General features: G+C 34.9%; 2 protein-coding genes across 3 annotated transcripts in view; both read right to left on the bottom strand.

Annotated features, from left to right (window-relative positions):
- Nucleotides 1-2,347: 2,347 nt before the first annotated feature.
- LOC107730128 (uncharacterized) lies at nt 2,348-11,983 on the bottom strand. 2 transcript variants are annotated; one of them, XM_016540869.1, is made up of 6 exons: nt 11,357-11,983; nt 6,984-7,078; nt 3,634-3,736; nt 3,468-3,480; nt 3,175-3,239; nt 2,348-2,760 (listed from the first exon to the last, which is right to left on the bottom strand). In XM_016540869.1, exons 1-6 carry the CDS (start codon nt 11,513-11,515, stop codon nt 2,629-2,631), a joined length of 567 nt encoding a protein of 188 aa, XP_016396355.1. In that variant the 5' UTR covers nt 11,516-11,983; the 3' UTR covers nt 2,348-2,628. The 2 variants fall into 2 exon arrangements, with proteins under 2 accessions (XP_016396355.1, XP_016396348.1); XM_016540862.1 differs by having other exon boundaries at nt 2,364-2,760; nt 3,175-3,303; nt 3,436-3,480; nt 11,357-11,969.
- Nucleotides 11,984-12,449: 466 nt separating this feature from the next.
- The window catches only part of znf330 (zinc finger protein 330), a 12,135-nt gene continuing 6,502 nt past the window's right edge, over nt 12,450-18,082 (bottom strand). The window contains 8 exon segments of the mRNA XM_016540491.1: nt 12,450-12,966; nt 13,119-13,236; nt 13,316-13,362; nt 13,447-13,551; nt 14,423-14,549; nt 15,845-15,921; nt 16,680-16,803; nt 16,838-16,846. Of these exon segments, the coding sequence (XP_016395977.1) occupies nt 12,719-12,966; nt 13,119-13,236; nt 13,316-13,362; nt 13,447-13,551; nt 14,423-14,549; nt 15,845-15,921; nt 16,680-16,803; nt 16,838-16,846 (855 nt within the window). The 3' untranslated portion in view covers nt 12,450-12,718.

Here is an 18,082-nt window from a genome sequence, read left to right as displayed (position 1 = left end):
GTTGGTTACTTTAAAACTAACCTTCATCTGGGAGATCACAGGGATATGTGAATATTTGATCTGTTAATTGGTTGCATATGTCAGATTTATTGCATGACTCGTCTCGGGCAGAGAAAAGCTGTTGCTATCAAACATTGTTCACTTAATCAACTGTGTCAGTGTAATGGTGAAGGGATAGATCAAATAGGCCAGTCGATGGAAGGTTTGTGAAGAAATTTCATGTTCCCTTGTAAAAGTATTTTTTAGTATTTTTAAAATACAAAAATACAGTAGTTTATTTTGATACTTGGTGTAGCTGCTGTATTTTTTTTATATATTTTTTTTTGATACACTTAAAATTAAGGTATTTGGTATTTTATTTTAAAATACATTTTGATGTATCTTTGCCCAACCCTGCTAACGACCATAGTTAGCTAACAATGCTGTTGGGAAACGCACCCCTGGACGAGAGCAGAGCACTATTATCATCAATTATCAAAAAAAAAAAGAGTTATTGCTTTTCATGTAGTCACATTCTAAATTATGTATGTTAAATTAAAGTAATACTGACTGCTTTTACGGCTTTTGCAAAACTTAAAAACGTTCTGGAAAGTCCCACCGTCAAATTATTACCACATGAGTGAAAGTACAAAATTATTTTAATTGTTACATTAAAGCACTTTGTCTTGAAATGAACAATGCACTATAATACGCCTAATTAAGGATAGTAAAGTTCAATTTCCAAAAGCACAAACAAAATTATATAATGATTTCAGTTTTATCCGTCCCTCTGACTGGATGTGATGTAGCCTATTGTTAAGGTTAAGAATAAGTAAAAATAATTATCTGCGCAGCCTTTAAAAGCTCATAATTTGTTCCCTCCAAAAGTAGGGGCAAACATTTGTCTTATATTAGTACCTGCCCTTATAGCTAAAATATATTTAGACTTTTTTGAAGTATAAGTCAAGTATACTTAAATGTCATTTTAAGTATATTTCTGAGAAGTACGTAAAGCCCATTTCTGAGAAGTACATAAAAAGTAGACTAAAAGTATACTTTCCTATTTTTAGTTTAAAAGAAGTATACTAATAGCACACTTGAATAATCTTCTTTTTCGTAAGGGTGTTCATTCATAAGCACAGCAGTTTATAATTTCCTGACTAACAGTCCTCAGCTTTCCTCAAATTGCTGAGTCAGGATTGTGTTTCAAATCACATGAAGATCAGTGTAAAGAAGTGCTGCAGATCCTTCAACAGAAAGTCAACAGCCTGCAGCATCAAACCACCTCATCATCATCATCATCATCATCATCAGGTAAGCAGCTAAATGACAAATTCAGAAACCATTCAATCATGAAAACGAGGCTGTAAGTATAAAAGCTTGTTTCCATCACAAATTTTTTAAAAAAAGACTTTTTATCGCGATTTTATATCTCAGAATTCTGAATTCATCTCACAAATTGGACTTTTAAGGGATATAAATGCAGAATTGCAAGACATGTTCTCACAATTCTGAGAAAAAATTGCAAGATGTTACAATTTATAAAGAACTAACAAATATAAACTCGCAGTTTTGAGAAAGAAAGCCAGAATTATGAGATATAAACTCAAAATTGCAAGAAAAAGTGGCAATTACCTTTATTTCACGGTGGAAACAAAAAAAAACTGAATTGCAAAATGTAAACTCAGTGGGGAAAAAAAGTGTGAGATGTAAACACAATTAAGAGAAGAAAAGTCAGAACTGTGACAAACAAAACCTTAAAAAAAAGAAGTTGCAATTACCATTCAGAAAAAAAAATGTAATTGTAAGATGTAAACACAGGATTTAAAGAAAAAAAAACTAGTTTCAGTAAAAATGAGAGGACGTTTTCTTTACCACGGCAGACACTGTATTGAAATCCTAGATCACGTAATTGTTTTGTTTCATATCATTGTTTGACAATGTTCAATGGAGTTATATGGAGGGTTTCTTTTTCATCAGCGGAACAATTATGTTGCTAAACAACAGTACAGTTCACTGAACGCACTGTACTTGTATTCCTCACAGCCTTGTTTTCATTCCTGTCAAAAAGAACGCAAGGCACTATCCTGACTAAAGTGTGTGAGTGATTTGTGACATGAACATGTAGTTCATAACCCTCATGCAGCTCTTACGGGGCAGTCATGGAGAAGGTCAGGACCTCAGTGATCTTCCACAGGAAATTCCTCCTCAGACAAACTGAAACAATAGAAGCTGTTACTCCCTCAACGTTACAAAATGATACCAGGTGTCAAGTTTCCTTAAGACCGGTCATTAGATCAGTGATGGTCTGAAAATCAGCCTTTGATTCCATAAATGACATTACTTCTGTTCATTAAAAAACGCTTTAATGTAACAATACATTGAATATAAAACAATATATAAAACCTGTTACATTAAACAATTTTTCACCTTCAAATTCTGTACACTTACAAGACGTTCACAGTTCAACAATCATTCACAAAACCCCTTTGTTACAAAAATATATCATTCTTACAGCATTAATAAAGTGACACTTTCAGACTGCGGTGATATAAATATTAATAACAAAAATAAAAGACTAGCATAATTTAAAATGATAATAGATAAATGAGCTTATTGTACATGCTTTCAGGGAAATAAAGTGTGATTTTAGTCACATGTTATAGTAGATGTTTGTCTGCAAAGAGTTTGCTGTTTCTCAAGGAACTCTGTCATCTTCTCCAAGAACTTCTTGGAGGGGGCAAGTTCTTGTAGTTCACAAGGATGTCGCTCTGAACACTTCTGTGGAAGCAGTCCAAACACAGACTCGTTACAAACATAACCGGGATGCTCATCATTCAGAACTGAAAAATCAGCTTCTTTCCGATTCATAAATGCGATTCATTTAAAAAAAAAAAAAAATCTCAACCACGTAATAGTACAAGTTCATTTTTTTCTTAATTATGCATATTTCATATTCTCCACTCTTTATTATTATACCACTCTTATATCTAGAATTATTTACCAAATTATTAGACATTTTTATTTACTATGTTCAGTATTTTCAAACAATAAGCAGCCAATGAATTGTGAAACATTTTGCCATACAGCACCACAAAATGTCCAGTGCACACCATATTGTTTTCATATTTAATTTTATATTAAAATATATATTTTTTCTTGACACACACACATTGTGGTATTGCTTTGACTTACATTTTTGTTATATACTTCTAAAGATTTCTCTATCATGGGCTTGTGCTGGTTTTCATTTGTTGGGTCTTCGTCATGCAAGAGAACGTTCATCTCCATCAGAAAACAGTCAAAAAACTTAAATGTGCAATTCTGCAGACAAACATAGAGGTCAATTAGCACTGGATTGTAATGTTTATTGCCATGCCAGTAATCCATAATTTGGTGACAGTACTGTTTATTTGGTCAAATGATTCTCTTGAGTTTTTTCTCTTCTCTTCTTACCTGGATATCATCAGTGTTTGGTGTATACAAACTCGCATTAGAACGCTGGAGGAAAAAAAAAAATCACAAATTAGGATTCTGATTTACTATGTAGGCCAAGTGGATTTTGTGACAGCTGGGAAAATAATGCAGATAATATAGCAATTATGACACTCCTTGAGTTACACAATGCATCAAAATCTCAGATGTTATACTTACTTGGAATAAAAGCTTGGTCTCGTTGTCTTGGAGTGCGTCCTGGATGTCTTGCAGTGCCTGTGTTTTATGACCTTCAGCCACAGGCAACAGAGCACTTAGACAGCTGAACACACACACACAAAATACACAAAACCAATCGTAATATGGCATGAGTTATTCTAGAATGATTTCATAATCCTGCACAATTCAATTATAATTTGCTCCATCTACATTACACATCCCTTTGCAATGCCACAGTTCTGGTGGATTCAACTACTGTGGTGCTAATGCTGTCCAGGGAGCAGCACCCAAACCAAACCCATGACTATATTCTCACAGCCACAACTCATTAACCATTCACAGTCCGTGTTTTGATCTGTTCTTCATGCAGCTCTTCAGAACGTGTCCAAAAACAGGAGTGTTTATACAGAAACACCAACACAATCATGCAGCGCATGGCTCTGTTCCAAAACCTATAGTGAGCCGCCTTGTTCTCTACAGTTAGATCAGAGCTAAAACGGAACTTTGTATTTGAATGATTCGGAACACTCTACACTACTGTTCTGAAGTTTGTGCTCAGTGAGTCCAAGACTGCATTTATTTGTTAAATAATACAGTTAAAGTGCTAGTTCACCCAAAAATGAAAATTACACCATGATTTACTCACCCTCAAGGCATTCTAGGTGTATATGACTTTCTTCTTTGAGACGAATCCAATCGGAGTTATATTAAAAATTGTCCTGGCACTTCCAAGTGTTAGAATGGGGGTATGCGGGTGTTTTTGTTAAACAGTCCAGAAGTAGTCGAATAAAGCATGCGCATCCATAATAAAACACGCATCACATGGCACTGGGGGGCGAATAAAGGTCATATACACCTAGGATGCCTTGAGGGTGAACTAACCCTATCATATTGTGAAATTGTATTACAATTCAAAGGGACTGTTTTCTATTTGGTTATATTGTAAAATGTAATTTATTCCTGAGATGCAAAGCTGAATTTTCAGCATCATTACTCTAGTCTTCAATGTCACATGATCCTTCAGAAATCATTCTGATATAATAATTTGCTGCTCGAGAAACATTTCTGATTATCATCAATTTTGGCAACAGTTATGCACGGCCATATTTAGATTTTTTTATATAAATATAGAAACCTTTAGTAACATTATAAATGTCTTTACTTTGCCAAATAAAAGTATTAATTTATTTTCTTTCTTTTTTTTTAAATAGAGCACAAATTTTGGGCACAATAGTCCATTTGTAATAGGATTGAAATATTTTCATTGATACTTTTTGTTAATGAATTAATTTGAACTATTCTTAAGCAATATTTCTCACACTTGGGATTGATTTTTGTCCATTAAGCTCAGTGCATAATGCACTATAGCATCACCTTCTTCATGAAGTACCTTCTCCACATACAATTTGGCCAAAAGAAGTTATCTTACAATAAAGCATAGCCTTTTGGAACAGCCTTCACACTTGGATTTGGAACAGAGCCAATGCAACTCCAGTATGTTTGTTTCACTTGCAGTGGAAAAATAGATCAATCAAGATATCAACAAATCAAATAGAGCAAGCGTTGTATATACTGTATACAAAACTGTTTTCCTGCAAACCTAGTTATTTTTACCACCATCTTGTGACCAAATATCTCAATGTCATTGTGGTATCAGATTTAGGTTTCACTTGTATCTGATCACGTTTAAGGTCACCATTCTCCACCCTTTTTGTTGCAAGCAAACTGAAAAGGCTAAACAACTTTGTTCTGAACAGATAATAGTGTTGTGTGCTCTAGGCAGAGAGAGGCAGAGATTGATCTTGCAGTGGGTTCATATTACCAGCCGTGTCGGCGTCTCTTGATAGTGTACAGCAGACATGCACACTGTAGAGGGGCAGCAGCAGATTAAGGGCCATTTAAATTGGACTTTAGAAATCTCAGATGTGTCAATTCATCTAGTGCATAAGACTATTTTTTATGGACTGTAACTGTATTGGGGGGGATGCGGGCTAGATGTCACACGGTGACGCTGTCACAAGGGCTGTATCTCAACAATTATAAACTCAAGAACTATAAAGAGTCAAAAGTCCAATTAGACAAATGTAAGAGTGCTAGAGTAAATAAAGTCGACTGTATAATGAAGGTAGCTATTAACTGATAGCTTGAATAGTGTTTTTCTCACAACACTGCAGTTTAGCTGGGGCAAGTTGTCACGTGTTATATGTTGTAATTTTATAGAACTGACTCGTGGCCAAAACAACAGTTTGCTGGTTTTGCCTCCTATTTTTGCAGTTTCAAGCATTGTTTTATGTTTCATGCAGCTTATAATAGACTTATTTATTGGCAGATTCCCATTGTAACAAATGGTGTTCTTTTTTTGTTTGTTTGTTCTCTCTACAATAATAAGCTGTAAAAATGATTTGTTACAACATATTATTAACAAAGATATTTAAAGTATGTTTTAAAAGGAAATACTGTTTGAGTCTTTGTCATTTCTGAGTGAAAACAGATTCAAAGTAAATGTTTTTTTCAGTTTAGTAAATGTTGATTAGCTTTTTTGTAGTTGAGACTTTAATGTATGTGTCTGATACACAAGCTGGCATTCAAATAAAGCCCGAGAAATATTCATTATTCAAAAAGGTATACAGTTTCTACAGTTCCTATACAGTTTCTCTTCAATTGACATTGTAAAAATGGAAATAAAATTGTAAATAGAACAAAGATTATTGGAGTACGTTTTACAAGAAAATACTATTTCAGTCTTTCTACTTCACAATTTCACATTTAATTCAATGTTACGTGCTGTTTTCTTGTAATAATTTGTGAAATTTACTACCAACTTCTGAATTAAACTTGTTTTTCAGTGGATTTTATTAGGGGTTAAAGGGATAGTTCACCTTCAGTTGGTCCCCATTGACTTGCATTTTTTCCCCATACTATGGAAGTCAATGGGAACCAGCAATTGAAGGTGAACTATCCCTTTAATTCATGACAGCTGGGCCATCTTAAAGGGTTAGTTCACCCAAAAATGAAAATTCTGTCATTAATTACTCACCCTCATGTCGTTTCAAACCCGTAAGACCTTCGTTCATCTTCGGAACACAAATTAAGATATTTTTGATGGAATCTGAGAGCTGTCTGACCCTGCATAGACAGCAACGCAACTGAAATGTTCCCAAGTCCAGAAACGTAGGGAGGATTAATGACAGAATTTTCATTTTTTGGTGAACTATCCCTTTAATAGTAGAAAGTGGCCAAAGTTCGCTAATTCACCCTAGAACCGGTTTTAGCAACCCAGTAACTGTGGTTGTGCCAGATTTACACAGCAATCAGCAAAGAAAATAAGCAGTCTAATTTCTTAGATATACCTCAGAATTAAGATAGAATTCCAAACCTCTGAGTTCAAAGGGCATTCCATGTGATTCTCAAAGCACCAAGGGTTACAAGCACATCTTCCAGTTCTCTGTAAAAGATCACACACTCATTTAATACTTACAAAAGTGCTGCAAAAATCCCACAGATACAGAAGTGATTCTTTCATTTGTTAGAAAGAATATGCAGTTACAGGAAGCAAAGTGCGCAGTCAGTGGAAACGAAAACAAAAGTTTAGCTGCAGTGCTGCATGCACAATGAAGGGGCCAAGCACAGTAGGGCAAAAGAAAGATAAACAGCAAAGGACAAAATGAGTAATCAAAGACATGTATAGATGATTTAAGGTTAAAAAATATAATCTGATTTGTGAGCAATAGGTGACGCTGTGACCTAATTGATGTGGTGTATTCAGTGTGGCGCCTTGCAGAGCCTCAGAATACTTTTGGCAACATGCCATCAAATTTGTTATTTGTATATAAACATGAAATCCATACATTTTTGCCAGCATAGTCTGAATATGCTCCGGTTAGATTTTCGTGAGAATCGGACCAGCCCTCTAGGAGGAGTTTGAAAAAAATAGGTGAAAAAATGGTTGACTTTGGCATAAATGGAATCGATATTCTCAGCATGACCCAATGAATATACAAAGACCAGTCTCATGACAATAGGCCAAATTCATCAAAAGCTAGTAGTATTTTTTAAGTTATAATTTTTGACTGTCCCAAAACTTTTTGAGTACCTTCAGCGGATGGTGCCGATGAGCCTTACCAAGTTGTGTAATGATACACCAATGCGTTCATAAATTCAAAGAAAAATTACAGACAAATTAAAAAAAATAAAAGACAAAAATCTAAATGATCGATGCACAGAATGGCTGACATAGGAAAATTGTTTGACTCAGAATGTCACACCGAATCTCAAGAGACCAGTCTTGGGATTTTTTTTTTGCCAAATGTTCGGAAGATATAATTTTTCATATCTCCTGACCACTAGGTGGCACTGTGTCAAACCTGTGCAGGTAGTCTCAGGTCGTGCTTGTCATAACACACACCAAGTTTGGTCTGAATATGCTAAAGCGTTGCAGAGATACTGCCCCACATCCATTGCGGCATGCTTTTCGTCAAACTCGTTCACGTGTTACACAAGAACGGTATGATGAATCAACTCAAATTCCATAACTTTTTGTCGACATGGTCTGAAGATGATTTAGTTCGATTTTTGTGAACATGAGGAGGAGTTTGTCTTGTCTTGAGCCAAGGAATCAGGAAAAGAAAAACAAAAAAAAATTTTGTTTCTAACCCTTGGTTCAAAAGTTATTAGTATAAACATGAGTGCAACTTTGGGCTGCTATAGACTCAAGAGCCATTGAGCTACAGTTCAGTTATCAACTATTCTCTTTTAGTATTTTTATTAGCACTAGTACTTACTTTTTAGTTACTTTAATTCAAATGATTTCTGTTATCTGTTTTCCTAGTTCTAGGCATAGACACTAATGCCTACAATACGTAACATTTTAAAAGTTAGTAAAAGGAAAATGTATTAGAAAAAGGTTCAGTTCAACGATTACTTAGGCGTGAATGAAACTGCAACTTGAATTGTTACTGGAAGCTTAAAAACTGGGATAATTACTAGTTTCGAACACCTAAGTACTACTACCAAATAAATAACACAGGATTAAACCAAACTGGAATAGACAATATAACTAACAATGGATACTGGTTAAAGGAATATGCTGAGGTATTAAAAATGGCTTAACAGATGAACAGAAATAAATAGTAAGTAACATTTCAAGAGCATCAAGCCGAATTGAAATCATGTCATTTTGAAATTGATAGCAACTGACGCAACAAAGGATTACGTACATTGTAAAGCGTGCCAGATTGAGTCATTATTTTTCAGATGAATAACATGTGAACCATAAAGTATTTGTAAGTATTTATTTATCGTTGTATATACCTTTAATACTGCTTAACGCTTTAGTGCACAATGTGCTCACTAGTCTACTGCCAATATTTGTAAAGCAGATTCCTATACAGCAAAAACACAGGCCTATATATTTTAATAAAATAAAATGGCCAAAATATAAGGTAAGATGGGAGAAGATGACCCTCTTAAGCACAGAGTGGATTTACTTTTAAATGGTAACATATTTAGATATACGTTTAGCATGTGCAGGATGATGATGCTGCATTATCTCATGAATTTATTATAGGAAATAAATAGAAATATTTGCTAATTTAGTTGTTACAGCACAAAATGTAAAATACTGTGGTAAGAAGCATGTAAGAAAGAAGGCATGTCTAATAAAATCATGAAACTTAAACAATTTAACTTCAATTTATTCAATGTTTAACAAAAATTACATGTTTAGGACCCTATGAAATTTTTTTTTTCTTCCAACCTTATGTTTTATTGTTACCAAATTCTGTTTTAGCATGTCTAATTATTTGAAAGCATAAAAACAAGTTTCATTTATTCTTAGAATTTCTGAGGAATAAAACTCATAAGGCTATTGTGTGTTGTGAATTTACATTTTATAAGGCATAAAACAGTCATTTAATTGATCTTTTAATTAATGAAAATCAAACTAATTGTATTGTATTTATTTGAAAATAAAGGGGATTTAATACTACAATTAAAACATTGAAGAAATATTGTATGATTATTCCTTAAAAATAAGGTTTTAATAATTTTAGTAGAAGTAGTAGCCTATTAAGTACATTCTACTGAAAAATAGTAATATATTTCTGCCGCAATGTCTTCAAGTTAAACCGAACTTTTATTTTGAAGGGTTGCCGTGAATACCTTTACATTTCTGTGTATATGATATGAGGCTGTTTTACTCAAATGAAACGGTCAAATGCTCATGTAGTGACTCTCAGAGCAGTTCTGGAGATGTTGTTCATGTTTGTATGTCCTCACACGTGCTTCAGTACCAGTAATAAAACCGTGCGTCTGCGCCATTCATTAACACAGAGACCCGCAGAATTCATATTTAAATAGTCGTTTTGCGGCTTAATATTTACAAATACTAGTGGGAGTGGGAGTGTGCTCACTTCTCTTTGTCTCTGTCTGTCTGTGTCTCTGTGTCTGTCTGTCTGTCTCTCTGTCTGTCTGTGTGTGTGTGTGTGTGTGTGTGTGTGTGCGGGCGGAACTCCGCCGTGCGCGATACAGAGAGCGCGACCATCTAACATAGAGACAGAAATGACACTCCGTCGTGTAAATAAAACTTAAGGCTATTTAGGTTGTTAAATAAAAGAACAAGGTATAGACCTGTTCTATAGGAAAGGTAACTTTAAATGACTTTTGTTGTGATCTGGCGCTATAGAGAAAATAATATTAACTTGACCTTCAAGGGGGGCGGGGGGCCTAATATAATGGCAGGGGAAGATCATTCTTATTAATTATTATGTATTTTTTTAAGTGTCTTTAATGTAAAATACTAAATCAACTATTCTATTTAAAATGTTATTTGGATGATATAATTGAATAATTGAATAACCGATGAGGAACAAAGCAGAATCCCAGTAAAAGAGATTCATCTGAAAGTTATCCTATGACATATATACAGGCATATGAATATTTACATATTGCTTATATTTTAATCGAAGATATGACATAATAACACTATGAAAGAAAATGTAATGGTTTCACTCAATTAACCTATAGGTTTTAATGAAAGTGAATATGTCTGTAATGTATGTCTAATTTACGTATATTAAATAATAACCCCATTAATTACAATAAGTATTACATTTAAACATAATTACACTAGTAAAAACATGCCACCTTCTGTGCAAATTCTGAAGGGCATCTTTGCCCAAGGGTCCAATTTTATAATTTTTTTTCTTCAAAATAAAAATTCTAACTTTCACTTCACAAATCTAAAAAAAAAAGAACTTTTTTTTTGTCCACGAATGACAAAAAAAACCAAAAAAACTTCCATATTCATCGTCATAGATTCAACTATTTTCCAGAGATAGTTCAATTAACATCAAAACCGTTTCAACTAACTCCATCTCACAAATGTTTATCTAACGAAATTAAATATAGCATAGGCATTCATCAAAAGTGCTGAGATGAAATTTTGTGCGATTTATGGGCATCATAAATAAAATAAGGTAAAACTTCGTATTACCCAACGTTGAAATTGAACAATTTTTTAACAACCATGCTTTTCGATATATATTTACAACATGGTTCAGGTATATTAACTGTAGATAAATATTTTGACATGTCACTCACAATGCGTAGTGCATGAGCGCCACTATCAACCAGTACTGATCAGTACAATATTACAAGTTTATTAACCCTTGTTCAGTGACATTAATGAGCCAAAACGTCCGGTGAGTGAGTATTTGTTTCCTACCATTGATTTTAGCTTGGTTGGCTTATTCCACAATCCTACGATGAAGGCAAGGAAGAGGGTCATTAAAATCATCGAAAGCGAGATTGTTGGTAGGCCAACCGCGACAACTGCGTGAAGTTCACATGTTCTCGTTATGTAATAGTCCTTGAAGTATATCATGGAGGTATATGGAATGCTATTGATTGCTCCAGCTCGATATTAATCCATAAGTGCACAATGCAGGCTTCTTCCTCTCGTCCTACGTGCGCGCACTGGTGAATCTGCTAGTGAAAACACAGACACACACACACCGCCCATGGAGCTCTTTCACTTTGACATGCGTCTCTTGCAAGCGCAGCGCCAGTGCTCTTCCTTCTGTGTAACTCGGCAACATGTTTGTTTGGGGTGTTAAACACACAGTAATCTCGGATCCACGAAGAAGCCAGTTCATGAATGCAGGAACAGAGGTTAGAAGTCCACTGACATAGGACCTTAAGATAAGGTTATTTAAGGACTTCTAACGAAGTCCTCTAGGTAAATTGCTAAATATGCACTCAAGTCATTTGTAGAAAAAAAATGAGCGAGAAATATTATTAAAATGATGCGCACCGACATGAGATGAAGACTCAAGTCATCAGTCTTGAAACTGAACTTGGAAAACCGTTTTATTTTGCTTAGAGCGGGTCGCCCCCTCATGGCCTCGGTCATGTTGACGTCACGTGACCAGCTGCGTGCGATGTTTACCATTTACTATTAATACAATTTAAAATAAAGTTTACTTGATTTTATTTTAGTCAATGCTGAAGCTGCTTTACAAAATCGAAACATAAAATTATCAGACAGTATATCAACAAAAATATACGGCGAGTCCAAATAAAAGAATGTCTATTATGTGGATGTGTAGGAGATGACCTAAAGAAAGGAACATATTTGGTGTGAAGCTGCAGCAGTTAGTTAACTAACTTAATGCATTCAGGGCTAATAGGTGTCAGTATTAAGTCCATCGACCTATCCCTATAGATGCCTAATCAGAGTGTATTGTAGCAAAATGTAGTTCAGTTTCCTTTAAAATCAATAAAATCAATAAATAAATAACAGCATCTAGTGCATAGGCATACTAAAAGCTGAGAAGCTGGGTCTGGTCTGCATTATTGTTATCTGAAGAGGCATACAAATCCCATTAAATAAATACAAAAAACAACAGACTTTTAAAAACATTTCTTCAGATATATTTAAAATTCAAAAAGGTGACAACGTCAGACATTTATGCACACATTCATATCAATGCAATGCAGAAAACCTTAGGTAAAAGGCCAAATATCTGACACGTTATTAGATGACACCTATATCTGAATTTCTGAATCCCATCTACAAATTGCATTTTTATTGGGTCTTTCCACTTGCTCCCAAACTCAGATTTGAGAGAGAGTCCTCCACCTCTGGGTTGTCTTCCTCCTCCTCATCGTCATCTTCATCTTCGTCCTCTTCATCATAATCATCGTCAAAGTCGTCATCCTCCTCGTCTTTGTAGCCCCCTCCAGATTCCTGATTTGTCCAATAGGAGCTGTATCCAGACGCACCATAATCATCTTCATCAGCGCCACTCTGCCGGCCAAATTTATGTGTTCGGGCTGCAAGAACATAAAACAATTTAAGTTTTTGTGTGTCATTTTGGTGCTACTGCATTTTTGTCATTTTTATTATACTGAATAAAATGTCTCAATTTAGATGTCACAAAATTCAGATTAGAAGAGACTAATAGTAGATGGCAGACAGCACTCACTGGACATGCTGAGATCTTTGGTCTCCTGAGTTTCATGTCCACACTTTGGGCACGGAGGAGCCTTGCCTTTCTCCTGCTTGAACACTTTGCTTCGAGCGTGATCGTCACAGAAACATGCCTACAAAAACATCATTTCACTCACAGTTTGTCCACACAATATACGTACACAAACAAATCAGACTGATGAAAATCCTAACCTTGCATCGGAGACAAGAATGCTGACCGAGACGATTACAAGATAAACCTGAAATTGGGGCAAAAGTCAATAAAGTTGAACGTCTTATTGTAAAGAATATTTAGAAAAACATTGGAAATCAGACAGACGTACATTTAAAAGTCTCTGCTTCCAGGACCTGACAGCTCGCCTGGTGTTCGAACTGATCATCCTCACACAGGAAGTTGTGGCAAAAAGAGCAGCGGAAAATGCGTCCACCTGTACATTATACAACAAACAGGATTTGATTGGTTTCTCCAACCATATTAAAGCAGTGCACAGCTGATTTAGAGTAAGGTAACCAGTGTTGGGAAAAGTAATGCTTACCAATATTGCGTTACTCCATAAAAATTACTTTTTATGGAAAGTAATGCATTACATTACTTTTGTGTTACTTTTTTGTCGACTGGGCTGGACTTGCTTATTTGTTTTTTACGGAGCCCTGCACATGACATGCAAGAAAAAATAAATAAATTGTGCGCATGATTTACTAATTCGTTCCCTCGATGTACTAAAATGTGCACACGATTACTATTTCTTTCCCTCGATGTACTAAATCGTGCACACGATTACTATTTCTTTCCCTCGATGTACTAAAACGTGCACACGATTACTATTTCGTTCCCTCGATGTACTAAAACGTGAAATTCGTAAATTCGTTCTCTCGATTTATAAATTTTGTGCAGGACTTAGCAAATCGAGGGAACGAAATAGTAAATCGTGCGCACAATTTAGCCTACAATTTTTTTCCTGCATGCCATGTGCGGGGCTCCATAGTTTTTTAATAACAAAAAACCCCAAAGTTATATTTTTGGCAACTGTAAGTGCCCTTTCACACTAAAAGTGAAATGAATAAGACTCAGGCTGAAGGAAGTACCTCTGAACCTCACTCCCGATTGAAGAGAGTTTTTGGGAAAACAAAGTAACGTGTGTCACTTATTTAAAAACGTAACTCAGATATTTTGTTGTAAATTTAAAAGGAATGCATTACTAGTTACTGGGAAAAAAGTAATCTGATTACAAAACTCGTGTTACTTGTAACTGATGGTAACTGTTTGTGCCGTAGCAGACATGAACGCTTGCTCTTTACCATGTTCCCAAACGCTGCGGTCACACTTAATGCAGTCTGCATCAGAAAGAGGGCAGGAGCAGGCATGGGTGCTCAAGCACTTCCTTCCATGGCAAACCCAGGCCTCACAGAAGTCACATATGGCCCCCTATAGGATACAAACACTACTGCATTAACAACAGAGTTTTCAGATTCTTCCAAAGCTCATTTAATAGTGATATGAGCGTCAGCACAATTCCAAGAGACTTCCATCTACAATAAGAGGAAACTAAAAGCTGACAGAGAGCTCATATTTATTGACCCCCAAAAGTATTGAGTTTCACTGCATTAGAAACAAAAAGTGAACTAAATTTTCCTAGAACTAACTTCACTTTTCTGAGCCATTTGTGCAAGGACTCATAATAACCAGTACAAATTTGGATTGTAAAAGAAACTAATTTAACCACAACTTTTTCCGAACGGTGTTTAAATCATGGGTGACATATCTGGTTAAGGGAACTTCCTCTAGCTGTGTCCTGTTTCCTTGTATTTTGCCGTATTAATATGAAAGACAAAAATGTTTACCTAAATCCTCACTCAGATCTCTTCCACAAAGCAGTTTAAAATTTAGTTTTCTTCCCTTTTTCACTTCCAATCCTTATTAGCTGATATTACTGGAATACTGATAATATTCAATATTATACATTTACATAATAATATAAAGCTGGGAAATACAACATTGATCTGTCAAAATGAGGGAAAGCACTTTGAAATATCCATAAATATTACCGTTAATAATGGAGCATTTTTAATCAGCACAACATACACGTTACTACATATTTATTTAAACAGTAATATTTAACACATCCATAATATTGCTACTGAAAGACTCATTCATTTGAGCTTTTAGGGTTGTTCATGGTCTCTGATAGTAATTTAACAGTAATTTAATTTAATAGTTAACACTTTTAAGTTTTGTTGTTCGATGGGTGAGGAGTGATGGAATAATGTCACCTCACTGTACCTAGAGTTTTTGGCAAATGATTAGTATTGCATTCTTAAAGTGAACCGTTAAACACATTTATTGGCAGTCGCTGACTGTTTAGTTTAACGGAAGATACTCCCATAATTTCCGCAAAACATCATGGGACGTAGGAAAAAGGTGAACTCTTAGCAACTACAGTCAGAACATAATGCGTGATGACAAACACAAATCATGTCTTTCATTCTAAAGAACATTTTAAATCACTGAAGAAGCTGAATATAAATCATATAAGAATATTACTTGGATTGGAATTGGAACTTGGAATTTTTTTGTGCATAAACCTAGAGAAAGCTATCTATTAGCATTCAGAGCTTTTCAAAGACGGTTGTTTGGCTTTCTGTCCAAAAACAGATATTTCTAGCATTACGGGTATAAAATGTAAGGCATTTGAGGACACTGATGGAGATGTTTGTACTTACCACCATGCCCATTCCAGTGCTGTGAACACCAGGATGTTTTATGACACAGTCTGAAGCCTTCATACATTTCGTTTTGCCTTGGAATAAAGACAAATAACAGAATAAATATATCAAATAGAAGACTAAAACTGCTTAATATTCTAGAAATGTACTACTTCTCTTTCTGTAGCCCACCAATTGTGATTTATCTCTGTCCAGCGTCTATTTATTTTATGATACACTGGGCCATTCACCTCCCTTTGCGTACTTAAGGGGATCATATTATATACATTTTTTTAAATCTGAGCTTTGCTTATAATGTCAGTACATTTTCCCCCGGTTTCACAGACAAGGCTTAAGCCTAGTCCCAGACTAAAATGTAAGTCTGAGCTGTTTCAACTGAAAGAAACTTGCACTGATTGATCTTAAAATATATCAATGCCTTTGTTTTGTCCCAAGAGGGACACCAGTAATGTTTTTGTAAGGCACATTTATAAAAAATTACTTAAATGTCCTAATTGAACTATGGCCTAATCCTGCCTTAGTCTAAGCCCTGTCTGTGAAACCAGGCCTTTATGTGCTGTGCTTTGAAGAAACGGCCCTTCGCCTGCAAACCGAGCAGCAGCGCTCTATTCCCGAGCGGCAGATTCGGTTGTATTGTTATCATTAGTCATTTGTGTGTTTAAGAGCAATGCGTTGTCTTTATCTGCTTTATTGGACAGGCCAAGTTTCAGAACACTGGACAGGCATCTAATATCAAACTGAGCAACAAGCAGACTCTCTCTGGGGAAAACAATGAGGGTCAGTTATTATAAGTGTGGAGGGCATGTTGGGGTTCAAGAGGAGGAAGTCTCACCACACTGTGCACACATGGGAAGTTTCTGCACTGAAGCACAGAAATAGCAGAACGCCCTGTTCTTTTGTCGCCTGCCAACAGATAATAATTCTATGAAATATTATGGAAAGGTAATGTAACAATTCTGAGTGCAAAATAAGTAAAATTACCTTTGACACATCACATTCCTAAAAAGTAAAAAAAAAAAGTTCAAGAAAAAGGTTAGGTCTGTGCATTAATGTACTAATTAGAAAAGCAGCTTGCAGCAAAACTGCAAAGAAAATGCCTAAATATTCCTATAGGTTTTGATAGAAATTCAAAAAGTATGTCTGGGTCATCTCGCAAAAGAACGAAGATATATTAAATATTATATATTTAATATTCTTCATATATATGTGAAGAGTTCAGATGCAAAAGCCTCTAAGTGCCATTTGAAATTTTCTTCTAAAATTTGCATTTTTATCAGGCTCCTATGTATAGGTTTAGGAATTTCACTTTAATGGCAATGAATAGGTTCTGAGCCTGAGAAAAATACGAATTTTAGAATTTCTACTTTATATAGTTTTTATATTCAGTTTTTAAAAGGAGAATAAGCACTGAACTTATTTGAAAGCCTTAAAAAAATTCTTATAAATAAATAAATATACACACATACATATATATATATATATACAGACATATTATATATAAGAAAGTGCCTAAGAAAATGCCTAAATATTCCGATAGGTTACATCCAAGTTTTGATAGAAATTTAAAAAGCATGTCTGGGTCATCTCGCAAAAGAACAAAGAAATATTAATTATTAATATTCAATTCAATTCAAGATTGCTTTATTGGCATGACTGTAAAAAATACAATATTGCCAAAGCTTTGAATACATGTGGAGGAACATAATAACAATAAGATCATCTAAATAATAGAAGAAAAAAAACATTATAACAACTTAAACTTAAATAAACAATGTAATAAAATAGAGCATGTGAACATTTGATACCGCAATGTTTAACATATAAACACATACATGCTGAGGATCCAGTAGGAAACACATTGAGGTCAGACATTTATATATATAAACATATATACATACATACACACATATATATATATATATATATATACAGTGGGTACGGAAAGTATTCAGACCCCCTTAAATTTTTCACTCTTTGTTATATTGCAGCCATTTGCTAAAATCATTTAAGTTAATCCAGGATCTCCGGCAGAAAAATAGGCCCACAACATTAAAGATCCAGCAGTATATTTCATTGTACACTTGGGGTACTTTTTTTTTTATCCCTGTGTGCACCAAACCCATCTTGAGTGTTTGCTGCTAAAAAGCCATTTTGTTTTAGTTTCATCTGACCATTGAACCCAGTCCCGTTTAAAGTTCTATTAAATAAATATGCTGGAGTTTGTTTTTGGATGAG

The sequence above is a fragment of the Sinocyclocheilus rhinocerous genome, unplaced genomic scaffold, assembly GCF_001515625.1.
Source record: "Sinocyclocheilus rhinocerous isolate Xijiao unplaced genomic scaffold, SAMN03320098_v1.1 scaffold313, whole genome shotgun sequence".
NCBI classification, from domain to species: domain Eukaryota; kingdom Metazoa; phylum Chordata; class Actinopteri; order Cypriniformes; family Cyprinidae; genus Sinocyclocheilus; species Sinocyclocheilus rhinocerous.
The sequence above is the reverse complement of the archived record's forward strand: the minus strand, read 5'-3'. Positions and strand labels throughout refer to the sequence as shown.

Bases quoted from the DNA above. Each gene is read 5' to 3' on its own strand.
- LOC107730128 (XM_016540862.1), bottom strand. From the start codon at position 11,515: ATGATATACTTCAAGGACTATTACATAACGAGAACATGTGAACTTCAC. The intron at 3,737-6,983 runs GTATATCTAAGA...GTGTGTGTTCAG, and splicing joins AATTCTATCTTAATTCTGAG to CTGTCTAAGTGCTCTGTTGC. The intron at 3,481-3,633 runs GTAAGTATAACA...TTTTTCCTCCAG, and splicing joins AGACCAAGCTTTTATTCCAA to CGTTCTAATGCGAGTTTGTA.